Source organism: Carassius carassius, chromosome 13, assembly GCF_963082965.1.
Source record: "Carassius carassius chromosome 13, fCarCar2.1, whole genome shotgun sequence".
Taxonomy (NCBI): domain Eukaryota; kingdom Metazoa; phylum Chordata; class Actinopteri; order Cypriniformes; family Cyprinidae; genus Carassius; species Carassius carassius.
The window spans coordinates 27,097,702-27,125,380 of record NC_081767.1 but is presented as its reverse complement, the minus strand read 5'-3'; the positions used below and the strand labels follow the sequence as shown (position 1 = coordinate 27,125,380).

Here is a 27,679-nt window from a genome sequence, read left to right as displayed (position 1 = left end):
TATTACTGTCATTATGATAAAACTACATTCATCCTGCAACTAGGATCTTACACTATTGTTCAGAAGTTTGTGGTCAGTGTTTTATTGTTTTTGAAAGAAGTATTTTATGCTTATCCAGGCATGTGCAGTATGCAGTAAAAACAGTAACATTGTGAAAAATATATTACCATTTAAAATGAATGTTCTACTAAATATCTATTTTGATATTTTTTAAAATGTAATTTATTTCTGTGATGGCAAACGTATATTTTAGTCTTTTGTGTCACATGATCCTTTAGAAATAATTTTAATATGCTGATTTGGTGCTTAAGAAACTGTTGTACTGCTTAAAATTTTTTGTTGAATCTGGAATCTTTTATGAATAGAAGTTCAAAAGGCTACCTGTATTTATTTTACATTATATTTAAGATTAAACATGTATTTAATCTTACTTTTAGTCAATTTAATAATTTTAATTTATATTTTATATTTATAATTTATATTTTAATTTTTTTCTTGATCAAAGGATTAATTCAAATTATTTTTTAGTGACCCAAGCTTTTGAACTGTAAATATTTAGGCCGCAGGTATGTCTTGAGTTATTGATTATTTAATTATTATTTATTTACTGATGTTTTAATCAAGGTTAAAGTGGATCCCTGACTTTTAAAGGACCATTTTGTTAAATTAAAGTAATGAGACATTAAAAACTAGAACATCAGAGCCCTCTTGTGGAGACATGTGGATCATGACTAGAGTTTGAATGTACAGGAATGGCCCCAAAAAGTATTTAGTAGTGAGGGTAATAATTTTACTTTATTATTTATTTTTATGGGATATACATGAACTTAGTTGAGAAACAAACTTGAGTGAGAAACAAACAAGTGTGGCTGCTTACTGGGATCTCAGCTCGGATACTCATTATCAGTAATACTCATACGTCTCCAATTAAGTCAAATTGTAATTTAATAAGTTTGTGCATCCAGGTGACATGGTTTTGCTGAAGATTTAGTTGCTAATACAACAGTTCAGCTGTATCCATTATTTATTAGTTAGAATTTCTTTGTGTGTTCATGTGTGCACACTTCAGCTTTACAGCAGTGTAAAGTTCTGATTCATTAATATGTGAAAAGTCCACCTGGAGTTCCCGCTGTCTTGTGAATATTTGACATAATTGTAAGGCTTAACACTTCTGCTGTAAAGATGCTTACAGTACATGAATTTTTAAGGCTACATGGAATATATCATAGACCCTTGCCTTGTCTTTCCCTCCCACTGAACATGTTTTGATGTTTTTATACAGGCTCCTGTGTAAATGTTGTGTAAATGTCAGCTTATGTGAAATATGGATAATATCATACAGCAGGAATTAATCTGCTCACATTTCCATCTTCTTGCTAAGTAAGGCATGACTTTTTGGCATGTAACAGGTCCTGCATTATTTATACTACAGATTTAAAAGATATTTCAAATAGTATTGCAGATTTGCTATTACATTTAAAAACAATAAGGCTTAGAATTTTCCAGAGGAGCACAATAAGACAAAAAAAAAAGCAGATGGATTTTTTTTTTATTCTCGAGTTTGAATGTTTCCAAAAAAAGGATTAAGTATAACAATAATAATAAATCATTATATATATATATATATATATATATATATATATAAATAACCCCATACCAATGCCTTGGAAACCACATCCTTGCACTTTTATATGCATTGCACCACCCACATTTTTAAAATAGCTATTTTCCCCATTCCCTCTGCACATATCTGTCTCACTTTACTTTGAGTCAGGCGTTCGTACAGCTCATCCATTAGCGCAGGAAAGCTCTTTAGTTCTTTAGTGTGCGGCCGTGGCTGTGTCTGCTGGTTATTTGTGAGTTGCTTTTATAAATTCATAATCTTTGGCCCTCAGTTCTGGGGTCTGGTCTCAGCAGGGGCTTCTCTCTCACTGAATCAGCAGTGGATTCTGACAGGTGGGTCACCTCCCCATCCCTCAATCACTCCATCCTTACTGAGCTCTGGCAGAACAGTCAAATGGCACATAACAAGGTGAAGACTCAGTTAGGGGAGAGTATTTTAGAGCTTGAAACAGCACCGGAGGGTCAAGCTCTCTAAGCTCTTCTTAAGATGCCTTTTCGAGAGCTCTCCAGCGATTCTAAATCTATTTCTCCTTTTACGCACTTCCATTCTCCTGCTGCCCTTTTGCTGCTCTTTCCCAAACTTGATTTCCATCATACCTTTGGCTCCTTCTCTATCATTCTGGGTAAATTTCTCATAAAACCTGTGCTTAAATGTCATTAAAATAATGTTGCAATGAAAAAACAATATATATTTTCTTTATGAAAAATATTTTTTTCTTTTTGGTGAAATGTGACTCTGGACACGTTTTAATGAGATTCACCCCTCTAGCTTTCTCTTTGTAGTGATTTTTCCAATCATTAATTATTTTAGGGACTGCTGCCTTGGTTATTTCTGATGCAAGGTTCAGAATAAAAGTATGATCCCATTATTTTAGTTTACATGTAATGCATAATACTGTTCAAAACTTGAATTTACATTGCATGATTCATTTGATTCCTCATGGGCTCACACCTACAATCAAGTTTACATTTTACAGTTACAGATACCATTATGGACAAACATAGTATGTTTTCCATGTTACGTAGTATGCCACATGAAAGTATCTTTATAATAGACAATGCAATGACTCCTAAATTCTCCCTCTTTTCTCAGTGTGGATGATCAACTGATAATGTTTCTGGAATTAATCGCATATTATATAACTTATTTCAATAATAAATCATTTTTTTTATTTTAAAATGTACTGATAACCACCAAAATAATAGAGGTGGCACAGTAGAAAGCTACATGATGAATCGGAGTTCATCATTCATTGCCTGTCATTAATTGCCGATACTTGTATATAGATATTTTTTCGTACTTAATTTGTTTAGTTATCCTTTTGCTTTGACCCAGTTAAGTTGTATATACTTAGAATGTTAAGTATTTTCACCTTCAAAATGCAAGTTCATTTAACTTAAGGTATTTAATTTTCCTAATTTAAAATAGCAGGTTCAACCAAATAAATGAATGACATTAGAATAATGCAATATACATGAACTAAATAACATAAAATGTAACACAAAACAGTACTGTATAATACTGATAGCAAATATGAGAAAAGAAAAATTATATACAACATAATCGATATGATGTCACACTTCAGACATTGTCCTTTTACAGTTTTTCAATGTAAATGTTGTATATATATATATATATATATATATATATATATATATATATATTTATATATTTTATGTATATGGCAGTTTATTCAATTTACTTTTACATTTATTTATTTTTTTTTTATCCTTATAACTGTTATGTTAACCAAGCTGTTTTTTCCTGTAGTGTTTTACATTCCTTTTCTGTATTCAAAAAATATATACATTTATACAATCCTCATCTTAACTTTGTATAATGCAGATTAGATGCTCAATAGTTAGCTGGGGGTTTCATCTGGGCTTTGTTCTGCTCTGACCATACGTATCATGCTGTGCTTTCTGGTGTTCAGTTCCCTTGTTGCCTCATTAAAAGATATTAGATACAGCTCTCCGATGCCCACTCAGACCCCAGAGTTGGGTTCTGCCTTACGGTTAGCGCAGCTGCATATTTCTTCTAATGGTCCACACTATTCTTTACTTCTTCCTTTTGCTTTTTCCAGTGACCTCAGACTCATTCCTTTGATTGCACTCTCTCATTCTGTCTCAGACTCTTGTTCTTTATCTCTCTCTCTCTCTCTCTCTCTCTCTCTCTCTCTCAGCTTGTCTGTTTCTCTCATTTCCTCATTCACTTTCTCTTTCTCATTTTCTTTGCTTTCTCTCTCTCTCAAGGCCCATTTAAACCGGATCTGTATCATCCATCAGTCGCGTGCAGACAGATTCCACCCATTTCATTAAGTAGAAGATAAAAGGTGCCCACTGCTCTGTGCTACACTGAGCTACTTGAGAATTAGACAACTTTTATTTGTCTACTAAAAAGTTTTGATTATGTTTTTGTTTGTGAGAGCTTTTGTAGAAAGCTGTTTCTGGATCTCCCAGTGTTACAGACCCACTTCTTGTTTTGAGTCATATCCATTTCACATGGAAGATATCCGTTCAAGATCAACCACATCTATGTGCTGTTGCTTTTATTTTATTTAAGGGAAGCTTATGTCTCAAAGATATATTTTTATCCAAATTAACACACTGTTGTTTGATTTTTATTTAATAAAGAGTTGATAGTTGACAGTTGAAATTTTAATCCTGATTCTGGGAAAATAAATAAAAATATGAATTTGTACATTTAAGCATGAAGTTCAAAGTATGATAATCTAAGTAAAGAGTCAAATAAACAACAATCCTCATATAACAACTTTATATAAATAAATTCTAGGAATATTTATTCATATTCTATAATTTAATTTAAGTTGAACTTTTACGGCCTTATACGTAAAAAAAAAGACAGCAACTGAGCTTTTAAGTTGCAATAGTTGTACATTTATTTACAGTGTATATTTATTGTTGGACATTGCTTGTAGAAATAAATTGGTGAGAGTGTGAATGGTGAATTTTAATTTTAAAAGTGCCCATAGTTGAAGAAAAATGCTTTCTACATGATTGTGGCATGAAGATGTCATTCAAGTCCTCCAATATACACTGAGGCATGAGAATCAAGTTAAATTGTACATAATGAACTTTAACCCTCTTGCCCTTTTGGTGACACGGTAAGATGAAGGGGACAGTAAAGCATCAACATTAAATATGAATGACAGACGGAAAGCAAGAGGGGATTTGATGAAATGCATTTGCTTACAAGTGCCACAGCCCATAAAGTGATGATGTGTTAAAAGTGCAAGTGTGTGTATGTATATGGTTATGTGTCTGTGTGTGTTTCACATGGCTCTATAGTTCTCTCTTGTCCATTTCTTTCTGTGTCTGGTGGGGCAAATAGCTGATAGTCAGTATAGTGCACTGCACCACACTGCAAATTCATTCAGGGAGAAACGCAGTATAAGAGACGCTCAAACTAAATAATTCATTCAAGTCCTGTGGCTATACATCCTGCTTTTTATTACACAGCTCTCTTGAATATTTGAGCTATGGCATTGAGCGGTCAGATATTTTTGACTAATGACTGCTAAGAAGTATATCGTTGTTGTCCCTGGCAACATGCCAGTGCTACTTTCATATCGCTTTTGTATCCTAAATATGAAAATCATAATATGATTCACACTTTTTCATAATTTGGTCAATTTACAGAGAATATGCTGTTCAAAACTTAATTTTTCTCAGTTTTCTTTTCACTTTCTTTTCGTCTCATATTTCATGCTCTTTACTGACATTGTCTCCATGATAAACAAGGACAGACATTACTTAGAAATTTTACTAAGAGCAGAATTGTTGGTCATGGTGAAATTATGCCACAACTGAGGAACAAATTATTTATTATTTTGAAACTATTTGTGTCAAAATTAATTATACATAATGTTTTACTTACTAAATATTGATATTAAGCCTATCACAGGGTTTTTATAGTTAACTAAAAACTAAAATTAAAACAAATTTTAATAAACATTCATTGATATAAAATAAAATACAAAAAACATTTGTATTTCAGCTAGTTGCAACATTTATTATTACTAAATAAGAACATTATTCATATATACTGTGTGTATATATATATATTATTTTATTTTTTTTATGACTGTGTATAGGAATTAATTACATGATTTAATCTTGCTGTATTAAATGATGGAAGCATAAACAATCAATTATCAAAATAAATGTTGAATTTCATATTAAAAAGTGTCCAAGACAGTTTTAATGTGACCTTCATATAACAGAAAAAATAAAAAATAAACTCCTTTGAAGACAAAGACAAAGTATATTTGAAGAACTACGCATTGATGAAATGAAAGATTCACCTTGCAACATAATAATCCCACATCCTGCTTTAGTTGTTGATGAATTGTTCTGTTCTGACTTTGAAATGAGTTTCTAATCTCTCTTCTCACCCACTCTCATTTGTACTTTGTCCATTTTTGTCCTGATGGCACTTTTTCCCCTTTCTCATTAGCATGAGTTTCACACCCTTTCCTTTCACTGTGAATTATGTCATTGACTGAATTGTGCAGCACATCCTGGATCTCTGCAGTCTTTATGCAGTCATGGTGCAGCACAAACAGCTGCATTGTCATAGCAGGTAAATCTTGCATTGACTCAGCCTCTTTGTTTGGGGAATCCCTCCTGCAGAGTCTGTGTGTGTGTGTGTGTGTTCTTTATGCTGTGTCCTTGACTCACCGTCAGTGTCTTGCGTAGTCTTATGTAACCTGTATCAGAGTTGCTTTTAGTGCTCTCTTCTCTCTCTCTCATCTAGCCTTTCTCTCCTTCTCCTGCAAGCCTAATGCTGCCTTTTAACTCCAGAATCCCTAAAGAAATACAGACAGTCCGGTGTGTTTTTGCGGGTAAAGCAGTTAGGGTAAGATTTCATCATATAGTAGAGTGTTCATCACTTGACATTGATGTGGTAGTGTGGACGCTGGAGTTTAGAGTTACTTAATTGCTTTTCAATGATCTCACACATCCCTTGCAGTGATCTGTGGCCCCCTTACTGGTTGACTGGTTGAGTTCAATGTGACCTACTAAATAGAGTAAAACTACATATTATTGCTGCTTTACAGTGATAAACAGGATTAGTAAAATGTGTGCTGAAAAAAAAAAAACCTTGGGAGAAACCAGGCTCAGTCGGGAGGGACAGTTCTTCTCTGGTCTCCAGGCTGCAGTGCAGGTCAGATTGAGCAGAGGACTCAACTGGTTCTTATGATCTTGTGCTGATGGCATGCACAGGTGGATGTGAAGAATTGCCTTGGCAAAGCGATCTTGATGTCATTATCCTGAGGTTAGAGAATGGTCGAGCATGACTGGTGAACTCAAACAGAATATAGTCATTCAGGCCACAGTCTGAGAAAATGCTTTTACCCTTAAATCTCTCTTTTTCCCCTTTCATTTTATGGCCACTTAGATTTATAACAGAGAAAGATTAAGGTTTTGTAGGATAATCCTGACATATGCATGCACACACACCGGTGTGAAGGTGATCTGGATGTCCATCAGTAGCAAAGCAGCTCTACAGAGAAGAGGTGTGATAAGCAGAGATGGACTAAAAACAATAGTCCTCTGTTCAATAATGGCTTTAAATGTCGACCATTACACACCATCAACAAGGCAGCTGAGAGGAAGATAAAATGCTTTAAATGACAGATAATCCCTAGTGTATGTGGTCTCTGATGAGGCAGTGAGGCCTTCTTCCATACTTCTAGTTTACAATCAACAAAGACTGACCTAACAGCTAAAAAATCTGGTGAACCTAACAAGGAATTTATAGTATACTAAAAAATATTGTTGATAACCATTCATCTAAAAACACTGTACAACTAAAGTTCCATTTTGTTGGTTTGTACTTTTAATGTGGTATAATACATTTTCAAAGTTAAATTGGTGGCAATACATATTGGACATGTAAAAATGAAGTTATGCTTGTTTACAATAATTATAAAAACAAAAAGATTGTTTAATACTCAATTTCAATGCCAAGTCTAATGGTACACCTGACAGCCTTTTAATTCAAGTGTATTCTGAACAAGACTTGTATTTACAAAGCCCACTATTCACTCATGAATATTAATTAGGCCAGCAGTCATTTTTGTCATGACGTGCTATTTGTAATTTTCCTAGTCTGTCTGATTGTCTATCTATCTGTAAGTACTTATATAAATAGACATTTAATATAAAATAACATTCGTTCTATCCTATAGCATAGAATGAGTGGAATTTCTCCTCAGGTAATCTATAGTGCACTGTCTGATGCAATACTGTAGCTGACAGCTGCATGGTTATAATTTATCTCTAATAGTATCTATCATGGAAGTAAAGTAGTGTATAAAGCCATTTCTGCTATGCTGTTGGGAAATTTCTGCACCTTTTTTGTTAATTTAGCCAATGTATTGAATACATACCTGGGGTTTTGTTTGTTTTCTTCTAAAAGAGATTAAAATTAAGCAGAGCTAGGGGTTTTAAGGCTTTTCTGTATGAAGAAGTACTTACCCAGACTGTTTTAATCTTCTTTAAACGTAAAGGAGCGACCATGTCTAAAGTGTCAATAATTCCTGTTACACCATCAAATATTTCTGAGCTTTTGGATATGCTGAGGAATTGAGACAAATTGGGAAAATTTGTTACAAAGCAGTTTTTTTTGATGTTATGGTTCTACTATATTTTTAAAAGGAGTTGAATTTGCAGCTTTAGCTATATGAAGTATACAGTACATGAGACTAGATAATCATCTGAGATATCACTGCTCTGCTGCAGAATTTCAATGGCATTTACATAAATTCCACGTGATAGTATTAAATCTAAAGTATGATTATGACAATGTTGTCTAACCACAATATAGTTTAGAATGTCTATTAATGCTGATCTCAAAGCATCTTTTTCAACATCTACATGGATATTTAAATTGCCATCAATTAAGACAGATTGGCAAATTCATTGATAAAATCTGTATGGTGCCCTGGTGGTCTGTATACAGTAGCCTGTACAAAAATCACAAGGAATTTATCAATAACACTTATTACACTAGATTGTTATATAAAGTACTATTACTTCAAACAAATTATACTTGAAGCCAGACCTCTTAGAAATCCTGAAAATATTGCTATAAATTGTAGCAACACCTCTCCCTTTACCTTTTGGATGTGGCTCATGATTATAACCGTAATCCTGGAGGTAGACTCATTGTTTCTGTCAAACAGAGCACATCTAGTTTATGATCTGTGATCATATCATTTACAAAAAGTGCTTTTTGTAGAAATCTTATTTTCATTAAACCAAGTTGTATCATGTGTTTATCTATTATATCTGTTTTTTTAATTGTTTAGCATCAATCAAAGTTTTTTTGTATTTGCTGGTTCGGGGAACACACACAGTATCTATAGTATGATATCTAGGTGAAAGAGTCTCTGAGTGCTGAGAATTAACTGACTTCTGTGACATGAGTTAACAAGCAGATGGTTGGTTTAGCCAGTCTGTCTGCTTCCTGATCTGGGCCCCAGTTAGTCAAGCACAAACTCTTAAGACTGTGTGCCATATTTCTGTAGAGAAGAGTGGCACCACCCCTAGAAGGATGAAGACCATCTCTTTTCAACATGTCAGGTCTGACCCAAAAACTCATCCAACTGTCTATGAAACCTATAGTATGTTATTCTGCGGGCATCACTTAGACATCCAGCCATTGAGTAATGACAGTCTGCTATTTATCTTGTCGCCACAGTAAGCAAGGAGGCGGCCAGAGCATATTACAGTGCCTGTCATCGTCCTTGCAAGTTCACACACCTCTTTAATGTTATTTTTAGTGATCTCCGACTGGGGACGTCGAATATCATTAGTGTCGGCATGAATAACAATCTTACTGAATTTACATTTAGCATTTGCCAGCACTTTTAAATTTGCCAAGATGTCAGGCACTCTGGTGCCCGGTAAACATTGTACTATGGTGGCTGGTGTCTCCATTTTCACATTCCATACAATAGAATCACCAGTAACAAGGTCACTTTCATCAGATTTCTCAGGGGGTGCGTCACTGAGAGGGGAGAACTTGTTTAACGTTTTGATCGTAATGGAAGAGCGGTGTTGTGTCCGGCAACTATGCTGACCTCACACACAGCCAGTCACCCTGCTGCGGGGGTAATAGTTAGCAGAATCAAAAGCCATATCTAAGGCCCTCACATTCTTACTATCCTCAATTAAAGTTTGGATGCATGTCAGCCTAACTATTTCCCTGTATTTATCACATATGAATCCTTTACCACTGACAGAGAAGGCTACACTATACATGTGGGAAGCAGTGCAAGTGACAATAACAGGATAAGAAGCCATGACTCACTGTGATTAAAAGAGAAAATAAATGGTAGGCAATAACGTCATACTAACTGAATAATAACATGCTGCACTAGCGGTTTAGATTAAAAAGTGAACAATGTTGAATTAGTTTGATGGATAATATCAGAGATATGGTGAGAATTAAGTTATATTTTAGCAGTTTAAACAACAGAGAGTGATAGTAAGAGAGATTCCAAAAGAAAAACAGCTACACAGAGCTACAATCGTAAACCACTCAGCAGCATGGCTAAACTTTTCAAAACTTTTCCAAATCTGACCATAGTTAAAACTGTTCTCTTTTTTTTATTATTATTTATTTACTTTTATTATTATTACCATAATTATTCTACTTACTGTATACATTGGTGGTTTTTCCGGGTTTTTATTTATTTATTTATTTATTCATACATATTTTTCCCCTCTCTTGTGTATAAATATCAAAACAATAATAAAAAGACCAAAAAAAACAAAAAAACAATCGGCTATATAAACTTTTCAAAATCCTAAGTTAGTTTATTTTTAGGTTAAAATAAAAAAATTAAAAAAACTCAGCATTGTACCATTCTACCATAATGTGTTATTAAGTAATTTTCTGTATTGATTTTTTACAGGTGTTTTACCTGTATTTTGAAATAAACATTGCATTGTTTGATGTTTTATGGTTGAAGGAAATGTACTGGTAATTTTATTCCAGCACATTATCTGGTTTTCTTTTGTATTTTCTTTTCTTAACATGACCATTGAATGATGTCACAATCAGCTAAAACAGCTCTTCTATTTCAAAACATTTTCCAGCATCGCTGATGCCTACCAATAGTCATTTTGCTTTGCTGTGAGTGCTGTATATTCTACACTGTAAAAACAATCTGTGACATTTACAGTAAAATACCAGCAGATGTGGTTGCCAGAACTTCATCATAAAAAATATGGTAGCAACATTTTAGGTTTTAAAAACTTATATTCACAATAAAATAAAATTTCATCAACTGATTTAATGTTAATAAACCAACATATAATTTTTTACTGTAGCATTTTTACAGTCTTTTACTGTTAAAATCAAAATAATTTTCTACAGTGTAGTTTTGTTGGTTTTTGTGATAGAGTTCCCATACTGAAGGCTATGGGTGATATTTGTCTGAAGAAGTCAATCTTCCTGAACCACCACTCTCTATGGCCCAAGGATGCTTTGTGAAAGAAGCACATTGACCATCATGGATCACAGAAGGTCACACTGCAGTGCCGTGACTTACTAAGGTTAAATTAATCATTTGACTTTGTATTGTCAGGCAGTCAAACCCCTAGTAACATCTCCCCACATTGTGACACAGATGTTCGACCTCTAGATGCTAAGTTGTTTTCTCAGCACATGCTGTTCTAGTCGCTTCCCTTGGGGTTAACTGCTTAATTACCCTTCCTAATCCCTTACATAATTATCTGTTTTCATCTAATTTAAAGTCTCTATTTAAGCAGGATCTCAATCGATCACCTATTTCCAACACAAAATGCTAGCCAGCCAAGGGCAAGCCTTGAGGTGTCCCATCACACTATCATAGTTTTCACAACCACCTTCTTATTATTTCACGATGTGTTGCTGTAAAGTTGCATCAGGGCTATCAGAGCTCACCAAGGTTACCTGTAGGCTGTGGAGACATTCAGGTTGGTGCATTCGGAGTTGGACTTGCTCTGTGCCTGTTCCAGATGTTTCCTCATATTCCCACCAAATAGTGTTAATTTCGTCAGACGAGACGAGACGAAATATGTTCGTCAACAACCTTTTTTTTCATGACTAAGACGAGACGATGACAAGACTGCACCACTGTCCAAAAACGCTGACTAAGACTAAATTAACATGCATTATTGTTGACGAAAAAAGACTAGACGAAAATGTTTTGCATAAAATAAAAACTAAGATAAAATCTCTCTTCATTTTCGTCTACAATCGTCTCTGCTTTTTCATCAACTGTTATGCCTTTAAAAATTCAGAACGAGTTTGCGGCTTCACATTGTTGCTTAAGTTACAGGTCTCATACTCCTGTTGCTGCCAGCCTGTGGCTGCAACACGAAACTGCTGAACGCACAACACCCAAAGCGAACACGAGTGATGAGCGAGCGACGACGACATGCTAGGTCGAAGGAAGAGGCTCGATATTTGTGTGTTATAGTTAGCAGCGGTCTGTTATCAAGAAATAAAATAGTGTGTGCGTAAAAAGAATTTGTCCACACGCCGCTCAAAAAATACAAAATAAAAAAAAATTCCTGAGCGCAAGTCCACCGTCTAGGCAGGCTTTTTGTGTTAAATTATATTTCCTGTTGCTGCGCAGGCTCTTTTATTGTATATGACAGCTTATGTCCCGATGACCGGTCTTTGCATTACGATTAAAAGCAGTATCAATAAAGTAAAAAATTGTGATCAGGTTAATCATTTGTGAATGTGTCTCCTAAATCAGAGTTTGAAAACCAGACACATTTAACATTTGCATCCAACAAAAATCATTCAACAAGTGTATTTTGTCAGGTAATTATGACATTTAACCAATGTTTGAGATATGTGAAACACTTTTTTTACTGAAATGTTTATCAGTAATAATGTGTTATTTTAAAAAAACACTAACATTTTTTGACTAAAACTAGACTAAAATTAAAAGACTTTTAGTCGACTAAGATACCTTGAGTTTTCTTTTGACTAAAACTAGACTAAAATGACGAGACTTTTAGTCGACTAAAACATGACTGACAAAAAAAGATATGTGAATGACTAAATATGACTAAAACTAACAAGGACATTTGGCACAAGACTAAGACTAAATTAAAAATAGGTGACGAAATTAACACTACCACCAAAACATTTCACATATACGACACTTTTTCTTGATGAACTGCTTCACTAATTAAGCTACAAGGTTGCTAATTAATATTCACTGAGCTCTAAAAGGATGTTAAAGTAGATAGACTGGTAACAAGTGCAAGCTATGGGTATTCATGCATGAAATCCATTGCAAAGTAGTGTGTGTGTCACTGTATTTCATGAATATTCAGTGAGTAAATCAACTTAGAGTAGTTTTGTCAGTCAAAAAGACACCGAATGAGAAGGTTCATTAGGACTCATACTGCTTATCATGGATAAACTGTGTGTGTAAGAGAGAAAGAACAGCTTAATATAAATAGAACCATCACACTTGACAGAAAATATACTGAACACATGAATACTAATCATCAATACAAAGTAGTATCACCAAATTGTATAAATATTCATGAAGTGCATCAGGTTTAAGCAGTTGTGATTATGTCAGTCAAAAAGAAAATAGAAATTTACTGAATATTCAAATGAGGAGGCGGTGTGAAGGCTTCTGTGGATTATTGATAGACCAAAGTGTATGTGTGAACTAAACATGGCTATTTTTGCACATGTTACCAGCTTCAGCAGTCCTGGACATCTGTTCTTCAGCATGCCTTTAATTTTAGTGTTCTCAAAACCCAGAAGCCTGCTGCAGCCACCAAAGATAGTGTCCACACATTGGCAGAGACATAGGAACGATCCTTCCCAGCACAATAAAAAATCTCATCAGGCTCTTTTCATAAGTAGGACACAGTTCTAAATGCCTAATTGGCATGAATAGGAGATTCCATTTAAAATGAAACTTTCCTCAAATTGTATTTATTTTTTCTGAAAGGTTTACTAATTAGACCTGAAGTATTTTTGCAACAAATGTGAATCTAAAAATGCATTTTATTTTATTTTTTGTCAGTGATCACATTTTCACACTTCGGGAAGTTTTCTTTATGGTACGGTTCAGCTCTTAAACTCTGCGGGGAAAGATTTGGCTCATGATTATTAATTGAGTTATTATTTATTTATTTTTCCTCTTTTAAATATGATTATGTCCCAAAAAGTGACAATTTAATTGTGTCCATTCTAGGGAGTGGCAATCATTTATGATTTTGAATGCATCAATATTAAAATTCTGGCTGATAAAGATAAGCTGTTATTTTTATGTATTAAAAATGAAAACCAAACATAAAAATTAAATATTGGCTTGTAAGTGATGAAGCTAAAATGGAAAAATGACGCTGTGTCTGCAACAGCCCACATATCATACATCCTTAGTATGTACACACATACATATATACATACATATACACACATACATATATATTAGGAACACACACACACACACACATATATATATATAAATATATATATATATATATATATATATATATATACATACAATAAAAATATACATAAAAGTGTAAAATGTCTAATATATGATTTATTTCTTGCTTCTTCTTGCATGTTGGCAGCACATAATCAAGGATTCATGTCATACCAGAGACATCTGCATCTGCAAATAAATATGCATGATCATGCATGCAAAATAAATTTGTGCATAAATAAACACTCATGGGATTCTGCAAAACTTCAACATGGCTCTGAATGGCTTTGAGTTTGCAGCTAATGGGCATAGCCCAGAAAAATTACAGAGCCTGGACAAACATCTGCCATAGGGTCCTTGAGCTTCATCCAGGCATGAACAGAACTTGAGAAAGGGCTCATCAGGCGGTAAACCTTGGGAATAGGGCCACTGTGAGAGAAGCGGAAGAGATGGTTTATTTGGATGGGCCTCCTTATTACAGTAGTTGTCATTCTCTTTAAAGGTTCCTCTAGCCTTTTTTGTTCTAGCTAAGATTGAAGTGGCTCGTGAAGAAGTAGGAAGCTAAAAACTATGTTACTGGCCTGAAATCTTGATGTGAGCTGAGACTACAGAGGGTTTTATTTTTTTATTGTTTTCAAGAGATTAATGCCACAACACACACACAAAGGTTAAGGCACACTTCGGACTTTGAGGTGCTGTGTGCAAACTAATTGAAATGTTTGATCTGTGGACATCTAAGAAGAAAAGGCTGTGCTCTATATCTTTTGTTTTGAAGTGTGACCGTTCCATTCTGAATGCCACTAGTGGAGAACAAGATATCCTGAGCATGACAGGATATAGCTTTCTCACCAGCCAGGATGAAGGATTGAAACCATTTATAAACTGTTTCTAGGGTGTTCTGGGTGTTTGCTGGTCAAAAAAGCCCATGATGATCTCGTCCTAAATTATGGTTTGGATGACTCGTTCAATGTGAGTCTGCTGGATTCGTTTGGCCTGTTGTATTGTCTGCCAGTTCATTTCTTTAGAAAAGTAATAGCACATCTCTCAGGAACAACCCATATGATCTGAGACTTAATTTACAGTGTGGGATGACCTACATGGTGCATTTTAATACTTAACAATATGTTATGAAGATAGGGAATTAATTAACAGAGTAAGTAATCAGAAGATACAACCTACTAAATGACAGCGTGTGGTGTGTGGGCTCTCTGCTGCGGAACATGACACTCCAGTCAGAGCTGTAACAAATAGGGCTATTATTTAGCTATCAGTTCTCTGGAGCTGATGTCAGCTCATTTCAGGATCCTGTGCCATCAGTTTTGGTGAGAGACAGGTACTCGTTGATCATGTTAGGATGTCTTACATGGTGCGTGATCACTAATGTAGAGATGACCAATGTGATGCAGAAGCTATCTTCACTTTCTTGTGTCTTATTTGTTTTCCTCCTTATTGATTCTTAAGAGAAAGGACAAAACACATCCCAAATTTGCTGCTAATTTGAATAACATTTCCATTTTTACATTAATTAGAGATTATCACTACTTAGAAAAATGTACTAATTCATCTTATTAACTGTTTATTTGATTAAAAAAAAAAAATACAATTATCACTTTCACATTCATATAAGAAAAATTTAGGTTACTTGATGCACTTTTATATAACACATTTTTAATGCTTTCCAAGTTAAAATACAATATGGACATGGTCAGAAACAATGCTCAGGTAGGCCGTGGCATTTAAACAATGCCCAATTGGCACGAAGGGGCCTAAAGTGTGCCAAGAAAACATCCTCCACACCATAACACCACCACCACCAGCCTGCACAGTGGTAACAAGGCATGATGGATCCATGTTCTCATTCTGTTTACGCCAAATTCTGACTCTGCCATCTGAATGTCTCAACAGAAATCGAGATTCATCAGACCAGGCAACATTTTTTCCAGTCTTCAACTGGAAAAGACCCGGTGGGGTCTTCTGCTGTTGTAGCCCATCCGCCTAAAGGCTGTGCGTGTTGTGGCTTCACAAATGCTTTGCTGCATACCTTGGTTGTAACGAGTGGTTATTTCAGTCAAAGTTGCTCTTCTATCAGCTTGAATCAGTCGGCCCATTCTCCTCTGACCTCTAGCATCAACAAGGCAACAAGGGCCCTATGCATAGGCAGTCCTAATGGGCCCCTCCCCCTTGAAAATATATATTCCAGACTTTTCAAGGGCCCTCTCTTCCTTTGGGGCCCTGCTAATCAGTACTGGTTTTACCCCCAGTCAGACGCCCCTGAGAGAACAGTCAAGGTTTTGTCTTTATTTTATGCTAGTGCTTAATCCTCACTGCAGAATGTTTGTCTGTGTTCCCCTGGAGAGCCTGGTCATTTATTTCACGGCTCTTAGGAAAATTGTAAATTAAATGTTGAGTTGTCATAAATGAGTTTCTTTATATAATGGAGATTTGAAGAAAGAGGCACACAGGTTTCGAAGCTCATTTAACTTTTCATATAGCATGAGGGAGTTTGTGTGAGGTGTTGAGCATTGTGACATGCATACTAATGATAAAATGCTTTAAAGTGTCTCTTTACTATTTTCTTGGGTAGTGTTATAGAGAGATGCTTTGAGATAACACATTGTCTGTATGTGATATATTTTTAAGATACTTTTTTGTCTTTCTTTCTTTGTCTCTCCTACAGATTTGGACCTTCTGTATTTCTGGAGCTGGAGTTCTTTTGGGGACTATTTGATATTTTGCTTTGCTTTCACGCTGCTGTGTGCTTTCATAACGTTCCTCTTTCTGGACTGGGTCCTATTTGTGGAGGCCTTGGGCTCTTTGGCTGTCATGTTTGAAGCCATGATGGGACTGCCTCAGCTACTGCAGAACTACAACAAACGCTCCACCCGAGGCATGAGGTAAACATGGCCCAAACTGTTATTTATCTTTTATTAAAATGTTTAATTCAGGCCTTAAATTACATTAAAAATGTTACATTAAAACACCGACTGGAAAATGCAATCCCAGAATTCATTGGGTGTAGTATAAAAATGCAGTTTAAGTAATGCTGACGGTAAATATTAGGGATGCACAATATATCAGTACCATATAATTTCTCAGCTGATATTAGAGGTAATGTATCACTATTGGATGTTTCATTGTTCATGCTTTTTTCCCCTATATTTTTACATTTGCATTTTGATTAATTGAGCATTAGATTACAGCAAAGGTGAAGTTATTCTTTAAAAGCACTAATCATTTAATAACAGCTCTATCCCAAATGAATCTGAAAATGAATAAACATTTTTCATAATGTACAATATGTTATGATGCTTAAAGGTATATTTCACCCAAAAATGAACATTAGCTGAAAATGCACTCAACATCAGACCATCCTAGATAAATTTAGCATTACATAACTTGCTCATCGATGGATCCTCTGCAGTGAATGGGTGCCGTCAGAATGAGAGTCCAAACAACTGATAAAAACATTACAAAAATCCACAAGTAATCCACACGACTTCAGTTCATCAATTAACATTTTGTAAAGTGAAAAGCTGCATGTTTTTAAGAAACAAATGATGGATTTTGTTTCTTAAAGTTTTTAGCAGCTGTTTAAACACTCATATTGGTGCATGCCTAGTAAATGTATAGTTTAATTTTTATGCAGAAGAAATTACTGTTTACCCAGTACTGATTTATATAATGAAATCAAGTTTTCTATGTGCTTTACATGAGGAGCTCACACAGTTCTGCCCATGTAAAAAAAAAGAAAAGAAAAAACAACTACAAAAGCACTGTTCATTTCTGTTATGTTCCACGTACACATTGAAAATGTTCAAACCATGCAACAGCAAATTTGTCAAATCCTCTTGTGGCAGTTTTTGTTCATTGTTGCCATAATATCTGTCACCATGTAAAATTCACACATGGTAAATGTTTGCAGGACATGCCTCCCCCAAGACATCATTCATTAAAGGCACATTATAATGACATCTAATGAGCTTGTTAATTGATGCCATAGCCCACTCTGCTCAAATCCGAAGACTGAAACAAAGTTGACCTTACTGGTACTTTTTGGAGGGAAAAAGTCTGCAATGAGCACCATAGAGAATTAAGAGCAAAGCTAATATCTTTAGCCTCAGGCTTCAGTCAGCAATAGTAATCACAGCTCAATTTCAACTTCACTTCAGCTGAAGCAAGCTCTTTTTCCCTCTTTTTATTGAAAAAAAAAAAAGGAAAAAGCCCTTATCTCATGGTCTTCTCCACAGAACTCAGTGTGACACATGCTCCAGACTCCTCTTTATGAGCCAAATTAAACATCGTGAGCACAGTTTAGGCTGAGAGAGGGAAAATGGAAGCCAATGTAAATGGCATTTCTCTGGAAATCCATCTTTTTATGAACACAGTGAATGTGTCACTGCCATAACGTGTAGTGTGTAATGCCTTTGCCCTTGATGGGATTTCAGAGTGTCTGCAGGCGTCGATGGCCCTCGACCGATCACTGCACTGACATCTGTGTTTCTTTGCGTATGCAAGAGAATTTATTAGGGCAAAGCCTTTAGAGACATGGTTCAGAGCGTGTATTTAAAGCCGTCCTTCAACATCTATGAGTAAAAAATATCTGTCACCAAGACAGCACTGCATTGTTCGTGTGTGTTTATACAGTATATTGTGTATATACCTGCGTATAAATATGTAGTGAACCTTTAAAACCGAAAAGGCTCAACACAAACTTGTTGGGATTTTGTATAAAATTATTAAATGTGCAGTGACTACTAAAACAATACAAAAAAATATATACATAATATAAAATCTATCAACATTTACTCATCCTGAAGTAAAAATGCATCATGCCAGGTTTGACATATTGCATTTGTGATCTGTCTGTAATTATGTTTCAGTATACAGACATGTGAATGAGAATTGAGAGCTTCTGCAGATAATAAATAATTAAGAAATTTCAAATCATACAACGTTATTGTTTGACTACAGAAAATAATATCTTAAAATTCAAACCTAGGCTTATTGGAAAACATACCTATGGCAATATTTTTGCTAAATAATTTTTGCTTTTTGCACATTTGCCTGCACTTAATAGTCCAGTAGATGTTTTAAAAAGAGATGAATCTGGCAATGTTTTATTACGGTGGTTGCTGTATATATTGCAGCTCTACAGTGGCTCTTATAGGACTCTACTGTGTTAGAACATAACATACCATGTACACTAAACCAAACTGAGATAGAAGCACATTTGATGGAACAATTTTAGCTTGCTTCTACATGTCTTTGAGCTCTTTTATCATAACTCTTGTTTCACAGTACCCTTACCTGAGTGTATTGCTCTACCAGGTGTGCTACCAAGCAAGTTTGCTATGTCAGAAAAAACCATACATATGGAGCAAGTTATGTGATACAAACGTCATTTTCAAATCATGCACTATGGTAAAAGTGGACATTGAGCAAGGAACCATACTATATTCTTTGCTAACATTATATCTGCTTCTCGAAATACTTTTTGCGTGAAAAGGTTTTGGTGTTTTAATGTTCATTTCATATGGAAACTGCAAAGAATTCTATGTGTAGGTACATTTTTTTAATATTGCAAAAATGTCAGTATAGGCACAGTTTTTTTCTGGTTGGTTGTAAAATGCTTTTGAGGTTGGCAGCTCACTAGATTGTGGAGCAGAGCTTGTGTTTGTGTTGCTGTGCCCTTGTAGAGAAAGTCTTATGAGGTATTGATAGTCTACACATCAGTAGCTCTACCAATGACACATACACTACTGTCTTTAACAAGACCAACCATCCATACCCTCTAACAGTCTTTAATACGGGCCACTGAAGCTGGGAGGGTCCAATGCTGTGCCCTTGAGCCAGACATTTATTGAACCTGATGGATTTAAATGCCCCCCCCCCCCCCATGCTATTCTCTGAAGTTTCCATCTCTTGTTGACCTTCTTTCTCCTCGTTTGAACTTCTCGTTGATTCTGTGTTCACTTCTGCTGCTGTTTAAATTCATGTCGCTCTGGTGGAAACACAGATGTAAGAACAGGATAAAGTGAGAAACATAGAGCAATGTGTGTCACAGACTGTGACTGACATTAATGGACCGGGTATCCACACTGGCTCCTTTCTCCCATGAGGCTTTACCCCATTTTTCAGATTTTGAAAGGCCATCAGAATTCTTGACATGGGCTTTTTTTGTGTGTTCACGTTTGTATTTTTACAGAAATGGATTCTTAATCTTTTTCATTTCAGATTTTTGACCCTGAGGGCTCTGTTGACACTTGTGAGCAAAAGGAGCTCAACCGGTTTCATCTAAGGTTTTTTTATTTTATTTATATATTTTTTCACACTATTGTGTGTGTGTGTGTGTGTGTGACAGCCATGTTCAGTGTGCATTATATTTCAAATGGCTATCATATTCACCCCATGAACACTTTTTTCTCCTAAAGCATAGTCTCTAACACATTGACTCATTCTCATTATCCTCGGTTTACATATTGTCTGATGCAAGCAAAGACCTCCGATACAGGCAGTGGTCGAATTGTGAAAAAAAAAATCAGAGGGGATAGTGTGATATTTTGCTTTTTGTATTTGTTTTTGTGCTGGCACCTACAGAGAATGATCAAAGCAATGCAAATACACGTACATGTTAGGTGTTTGTTCGTTCATTCAACTTGAAGCGCACCGATCATTGTATGACACCAAAGTACCAAGAGAGTGATTTTAATGCATAAGGAGCCGTCTGCTCTGCTCTCTATAGCTCTTATGAATGTCATACAATGATCGATCTGCACAGCACAAACAGCCAAAATAGGTCACCCTATATTATTAGCCTATTTATGTGCTGATATTCAGAAAAGTACATTGTTTGTACATTGGATATAAAAGCATAAAAACTGATACATGGGTATTTTTTCTTTCATTGAAAGCATCCCCCCTCAATTCGAGTCCTGGATACAGTCCTGGAAACAGGTTGTTGGAGTAGAGGGCCATTCAGACCAAGACTTATAATTACAACTATAACTATAAAGATTTAATAACCGTTCTAATAGTTAGAATCTAATGACAAAAATAACTGCAGCTTAAAATAAAATATTATTATAGTTAGTGTGCTGAATTGCTGATAAACTGTATATTATTGTTATCTATATATTATTGGTTATCGGTATACCTATCATTCTTGGTGTTAATGGGCCTCAAGAAAATGAAAACCTTTTCTGATATTACAATACTGGCTCAACTGCTTCAATAGTGTTAAAGTTATGTTTTAAGACATTGGTTATACATAAAACCTGCTGTTTTAGCACAATTTATTATGTAAATAAAGGTAAATCGAAAGAATATGCATACTTCAGTATGCAAATTTTTTAGTGATAGCATCTGAGTTTGTTCAAGTCAGTTTTAGGTGAACTGACTTTGGATTTGTGTAAATTAAATGTTGCATCACAGACGCATTTGCTTCTTATGTCATGACACTGCTGCATTAGATCCAACAAATAACCTGACAGTGTCTTTGTATTGTAAGATTATTTTCAAATTGAGAAAATGAAATTAATGAATTTCTTTAATTCAAAGCACTATATTTAATTAAGTCCCAAATACTCAGATTACACAAGATCACATTGCCTGCTGTCTCTCACTTCTCCTAGCTCCGATACCTCCACAGGAGCTTTAAAAAAAAAAAAAAAAAGAAAAGTTAACAAAAAAAAAGTTTGAGCCATTCAGGTCTAATGTCGGCTGAAACCAGTTTCTGGGGTTTGGGCTCCATGCTAAGTCAAGAGTGTAGTTAGCATCAGGACCGTGCTGTGTTGATGAAGCTGAGTGCGCTGTAATCTGTCTCCCTAACAAGCAGAGACACACAGCCAGATTCTCCCACGAAACTGATCGGCCTTGATTACCCCAGGGAGTTTCATGCTCAAAGGAAACGTTTCCCATATTTATAAAAAATAAGGAAGCAGTGGATGTAACTTCGCTGTACTGGGAATCTGGGGAACAGAAACTGTCCTCACTAGTATAGATGCAGGTCTGATTTGTTGTGGCTGCTGTTATGACAACTGGTGTGAGCTATTTGTCTTTCTGTGGTCTGTTTGTGCATGTGATCTACCTAATATTCACTTCAAATGGTGCTCAGTGATACACCCTGGCAAAAAAAACTCATTTATCATAGCTAGCTAAGGAAATGCAGAAAAATGGATACATACAGAGTGAAAGAAATGCTTTATTAAACTAAAACAAGTCAACAATGAGGGATGCTTTTTCTCTTTCCTACTTAATGACAAGAACATGGGCTACTATACTTTTAGAATGAAGTATATACATTGTATACTACTTCCTGTTGTTTAATAACATGAAATATGTATGTATATTCTCCGAAAATAAGTCTTATTATCTTACACAGTTTTGCTTTACAAGTAAAACTATCATGTATTAGAAACTTTACTGAAAAACAAATTAAATACATATTAAGTAAATATTATTTCACAATGTACAGTACAAGTTTGGGGTCAGTAAAATGTTTGAAAGAAGTCTCTTATGCTCATTAAGGCTTTTTTTACAGTTAAAAAAACAATACTGTAAAATTTTGGCATGTTATTACAGTTTAGAATCACTATTTTCAATTTTAATGCTATATTTTAAAATGTAAATTATTCCTGAGGTGGCAAAGCTGCTAAAAAATATTTATTTATTTTTCTCCATCAATGTAGTGAACGTCAGTTGTTTCCTGCATATAGAAAATAAACATACTGTATAGAGTCACACGATATTAAATAGAAGCCAATAATTGTGATCTGCTGAGCCAATGATAATTTTCATGTTATGTCCAATAACTGATAAATCGTATATATTGTAAATCTAATCTAAAAAAATTTTATTCAAGAGTGGCAGGAGTTATCTAAATCTTAAAATTATATGAATACCCAATATAGTCCCCTACTGTTAAATCAAAGAATTTCATCCTTCATGGCTGATAACCAATATTCTGTGAATATTTATTGCATCCCTAATACAGAGCATATGATTCATAATTCATAGTCCAGAAATAGTATGGTAGTATTGTGTTCAAGATTTTTCACCTCCGCACACATTAGCAAAGTACTGTATGTCTAGACATATTTCGATCTTTGAGTTGCTATCGCTTAGAGGCACGCAAACATACAGAACTTTATCAGTAGAGATGTTGCCCTTACAGTTGTTGGCTTGGCTGTCATGTCTGGGTTAATTAGAGAAGAAAAAGCCATTGGAGTGGATCCCCACATGATCCAATGTGTGCTTTGGTTTGCCGGAATACTGCACATTCCCCATTGATCAGTCTGAGCCGTGTGATTGAATTAGATGAGCCGCTAGCAACCACGACTTGCCAGGACCAGTACCGCAACAGAATTATTCACATTCCCTCCAGGGCAAAGCACAGTGGAGCAGGGGGAAAGAAACAAGAAATATACAAGACAGCAGAGTGCTGGCGTTCTGGAGGGAATGAAAGACAAAACCATTTTTTTTTTTTTTTTTTTCTGGCTGACATGCAAATTTAGATGACATTAGCATCGCTCTTAATGGGTTTCTGTATACAAAAATAGAGATATATCATGGGGGATGTTATAATCAAAAGTACTGATGTAAAGGTCGCTTAAACACTCTACTTCCATCCAAAGTATGTTGCAGCTGTGCTGAATGGATTTCCAGACTGTTTTGATTAGCTAAGCTTTGTTTGTAAGACAGTGATCTGTGTGAGCTTGTTTGATAACCATATAGCCTAGTGAAGAAACATAATTTGACCTGAGGCCTTTAATGTCTCTATCACTTTTTGTCTGTCTTTCTTAGAGGTTTTGTGTACATTTTATCACATTGGAATTATAAGGCTCTATCTGCATTCTGGGAAATTTAGAGATATTGAGCTTCTAAGTTTTTGCATTCCATATAGTGTATATCACATCAGTCCCAACATCTACACAACTTATTCTACCTTCTATCTTCACTCTTTTCCTCATTCTGTCTGTCTGTGGTAACTTTTTATCTGTCTATTTATGATGGTAATGCTCTGTCTAGTGCTCTATCATTTGTTCTGTCAATTTATCTGTCTTTATCTGTATGTTTTTTCTTCCATTTTGTCTACAATAAATCCTTTCTTTCTTTCTTTTTTTCTTTCTTTCTCTTTCCTCTCAGCGCAGATATGAGAGTGTCGGGTTGAAGAGGATCAATTGAAGGCTTGTCAAGGTTGAGTGCAGGCCTGTTCAGTGTGGACTGGGAGTGCTGTAACTGTGGCTTCAGTTCTCCCAATCAATGCAATAATCACTTCTACCTCTCTCATATGCCCTGAAGCGCTGCTCGCTGTTTGCTGAGCGTTTCTTTCATCTGCTGTCAATCCGCATAGGGCTTGGAGGGGAGCAGGGGAAAAGATAGTGGTTTGTTTTTGTCAGTGAGAAAGGGCGTGTTTGTCTTAGAATGAATGTTTGGGAACAGTTGAAAATGTTTCTGCTCTCTAGGCGGAAGATGGAGAACCATTAAGTGGTTTTTGTGTAGTCACTGTTATCATTGCTCTTGTACAGATGACCCACGCTCCTTAATTACCTCATTAATGTTTCATCCCCATTAATGATGTTTGAAGATGGTCTCTAGTCTAGAGTAAACTAATGCTAAAGACGAATGAAGGAGGAGAAGAGTGAGGGGTGTAACTTTAAGATCAGTCGTAAAGGAAACATTTCCTCTCAAAGCATATTAAACGGCATTTCCAGCAATTAAACGCACTTTTGGGGGGGGGGGTTTGGAGCACCAACCATCAGCGTTTGGTGGAGAAAGTGCTCCAGGACTATGAAGATGTAGTGCCTAATTTTTTTGATTTAGCAGGGCAGAGAAAAGACGTTTTAGCACAGTAAATATAAATAGATAAATGAAGACATTTCACACTGCTGTTAGCAAACATTGCATCTCTTCCCAGCAGATGTTCCTACATCCTCATTCACAATCTTCCTTTGACACCAAAACAACGCATAGACAGTGATAAGAAAGAACATAATGCACAATAATCAGTGTCATGTTGAGATGGGTGAGTTTGCAACATCAAGTAGACAACTAGCTAGAATGAACCATTTCATTAGTAGCTGTATGCTTCTGCTGCCCAACATTGTTTGAGTGACTTATTTCTTCTGTCAGGGCAACTGCTATGAGTATGAAAAGTCCAATGATCATTTCTCTCTGTCTGTGACAGATGATGTATAGTCTGTACTCATCTTTATCCCACCTTTTCTCTGTTTACACTTGAATGAAGTTAATGAACTCATTCAGCATAAATACTGCTGGGAAAGCAGCATATATACGTGGTTTCTTCTTGGAAGTTTTCACAGCTAAACTTTTCAAAAATGAAGGAGGATTGACAATAACAAGTACTGTGCTTTGGTGGTCCCACCTGTCCCAGGATGCACTGTTCCTCCTGTCTCTAAAGGTCAAATTGACATTTGAATGTGAATTCTCTGCATATAAATGGATCTATTCATAGCTTCTATGAGCCGTTATATACCTTAAGTTAGACAATTGTGTCTACCCATTTCCTCATCCCTTCACGATTTTATAGAAATTTTATATAAATAATTGCTTCCTCTAAATTCAAAAATTCAATTCTGAAAGCGACACCCCATTGCACTCTATTGCACAAGACTCCAGAGTCTTGTAAATGTGTGTGATATACAGATGTACGACTTCATCAAGTAGGAGGACAGGAGATTGTATAATACATTAGTCTGATGTGTTGGTGAAGGTTTCGAATGAGGTTCATTTATCAGAGTGTTCATTTATATGTATATATATATATATTTCTCAAAACTTCAATCAAATTTTCTATTTCTCTGTCTCTCTCCCTCTTTTACAGTGTAAAGATGGTGCTTTTATGGACGGCTGGTGACATCTTTAAGACCACGTATTTTGTGATCAATGAAAGCCCCACCCAGTTCGTGGTCTGTGGTGTGGTACAGATCTTAATTGACATTGCTATTCTTCTCCAGGTGGGCTACTACGGCCAGGACACCAGAACCAAACTGGGCTGAGATCACTACAGTAATGATGGTGATCAACACTCCTAAATAAATTTTGATTTTACTTTCACTATTTTTATTTTATTTTATTTTTTTAATACACAGTGGGGTTCAAAAGTCTGAGACTGCTAGTGAAAGAAGTTCAATTTTGCTTTTCTCTTATTGAATATGTCTTAGATTTAATGATTATATTTAATCATATATTTATTTATTATTTTATCAAAAGATTTTCCTTTTAAATAATTGCATTATTAGCATGACAATTTGTGTGAAACTTTCCATTGGAAATGTTAATTTATTTGGAAAATAATAATTAAATAATAATAATAATAATCTGACCTTTTTGTACACATTTTATTTTGGATCCCAGACTTTTTTGCCTTATTCAAGTTATATCAAGTTATACATAAGGTTTCATTCAAAGAAGAGTGAACAGGCCTTATATGCACCGGCTGGACATCCTTATACCTTTATATATATATATATATATATATATATATATATATATATATATATATATATATATATATATATATATATATATATATATATATATATATATATATATGTATATATATATGAATGACTTTATTACCCAACTTTAATTACCAAACCGTATCAGTGGAAATGCATCAGGGTATGCCTTAAATATGTAATGCTCAACTGATTTATCATGTATGATTGCATTGCAAATGACAAAAACAGATTTGTTTTGTTTTGTTATCTCATATCAATAGTCCCTTTTTAGCACAATAATTTCACTTTACTGTTGGTACCAGTGTTTTGTAAAAGATTTTGATTGGGAAATGTGTAATAGTCCTATGAAAAAGCAATTGTAGTTAGTAACCACACAAAGCCAGAGATGGACAGCTTTGAGCCATATTGGGTTCATAGTCTGCCCTTTCCTTTAAAGATGACAGTGATTACCTCAACCAGTCATATATCGTACATGTTTATCCATGCATGTCACACCAAGATGAAGGGCAGTCTACCCACAAATATTGACATTTGGACTGTTTTTCTGGACTGCTGAGAGAGAAAAATGCAATCACCTCAACTCAGATGCTTCTGTGGTTGATCAGCTATGAGGAGACCTCATCATAAAATAGTTACACTCTATTAAGTTATCATTCACACCGGAACGGAGTTATGTTCTATTTATCACTGCGAAAAAAGGTCAATACAAGTTTAAATCCCACTATAGCGCCAGGCTGCTCAGGGAGGACTACATATGTGGCCTTAAAAATGCACTTTCAGATTCCTTCTCACTTTTGGCTCTCTTTCTTCCTCGCTGCCCATATTTCACAGTAGGGATTTTGACATGCCAATGGAGTGTTTAAGCCCGTTGGCTCCTTTAGCATTCATTTATCGTCAACGTTTAGCCGTAGGTTATGACAGATGGTCACAAGGCCTCAGCCTCTCAGCTGTTTACTCCCTGGGCAGCATTTTTGGCTTTAATTCTCATTGTGGTAAGACTTTGTGTGTGGTAAATATTTGTTCTGTTGTGCTGTTAACCACCCCATTAACATATCTGACCCCAGCAATATATAAGCTTCCTGA

The 27,679-nt window shown here is 35.3% G+C and overlaps 1 protein-coding gene across 1 annotated transcript in view; it reads left to right on the top strand.

The window, feature by feature from the left end:
* Positions 1 to 26,165, top strand: part of LOC132155707 (solute carrier family 66 member 2-like) — a 34,879-nt gene extending 8,714 nt beyond the window's left edge. The window contains exons 4-5 of the mRNA XM_059564422.1: positions 16,792 to 17,008; positions 25,957 to 26,165. Coding sequence (XP_059420405.1) covers positions 16,792 to 17,008; positions 25,957 to 26,131 — 392 coding nt within the window. The 3' untranslated portion in view covers positions 26,132 to 26,165. The remainder of the gene's footprint in view (positions 1 to 16,791; positions 17,009 to 25,956) is intronic.
* Positions 26,166 to 27,679: the final 1,514 nt, after the last annotated feature.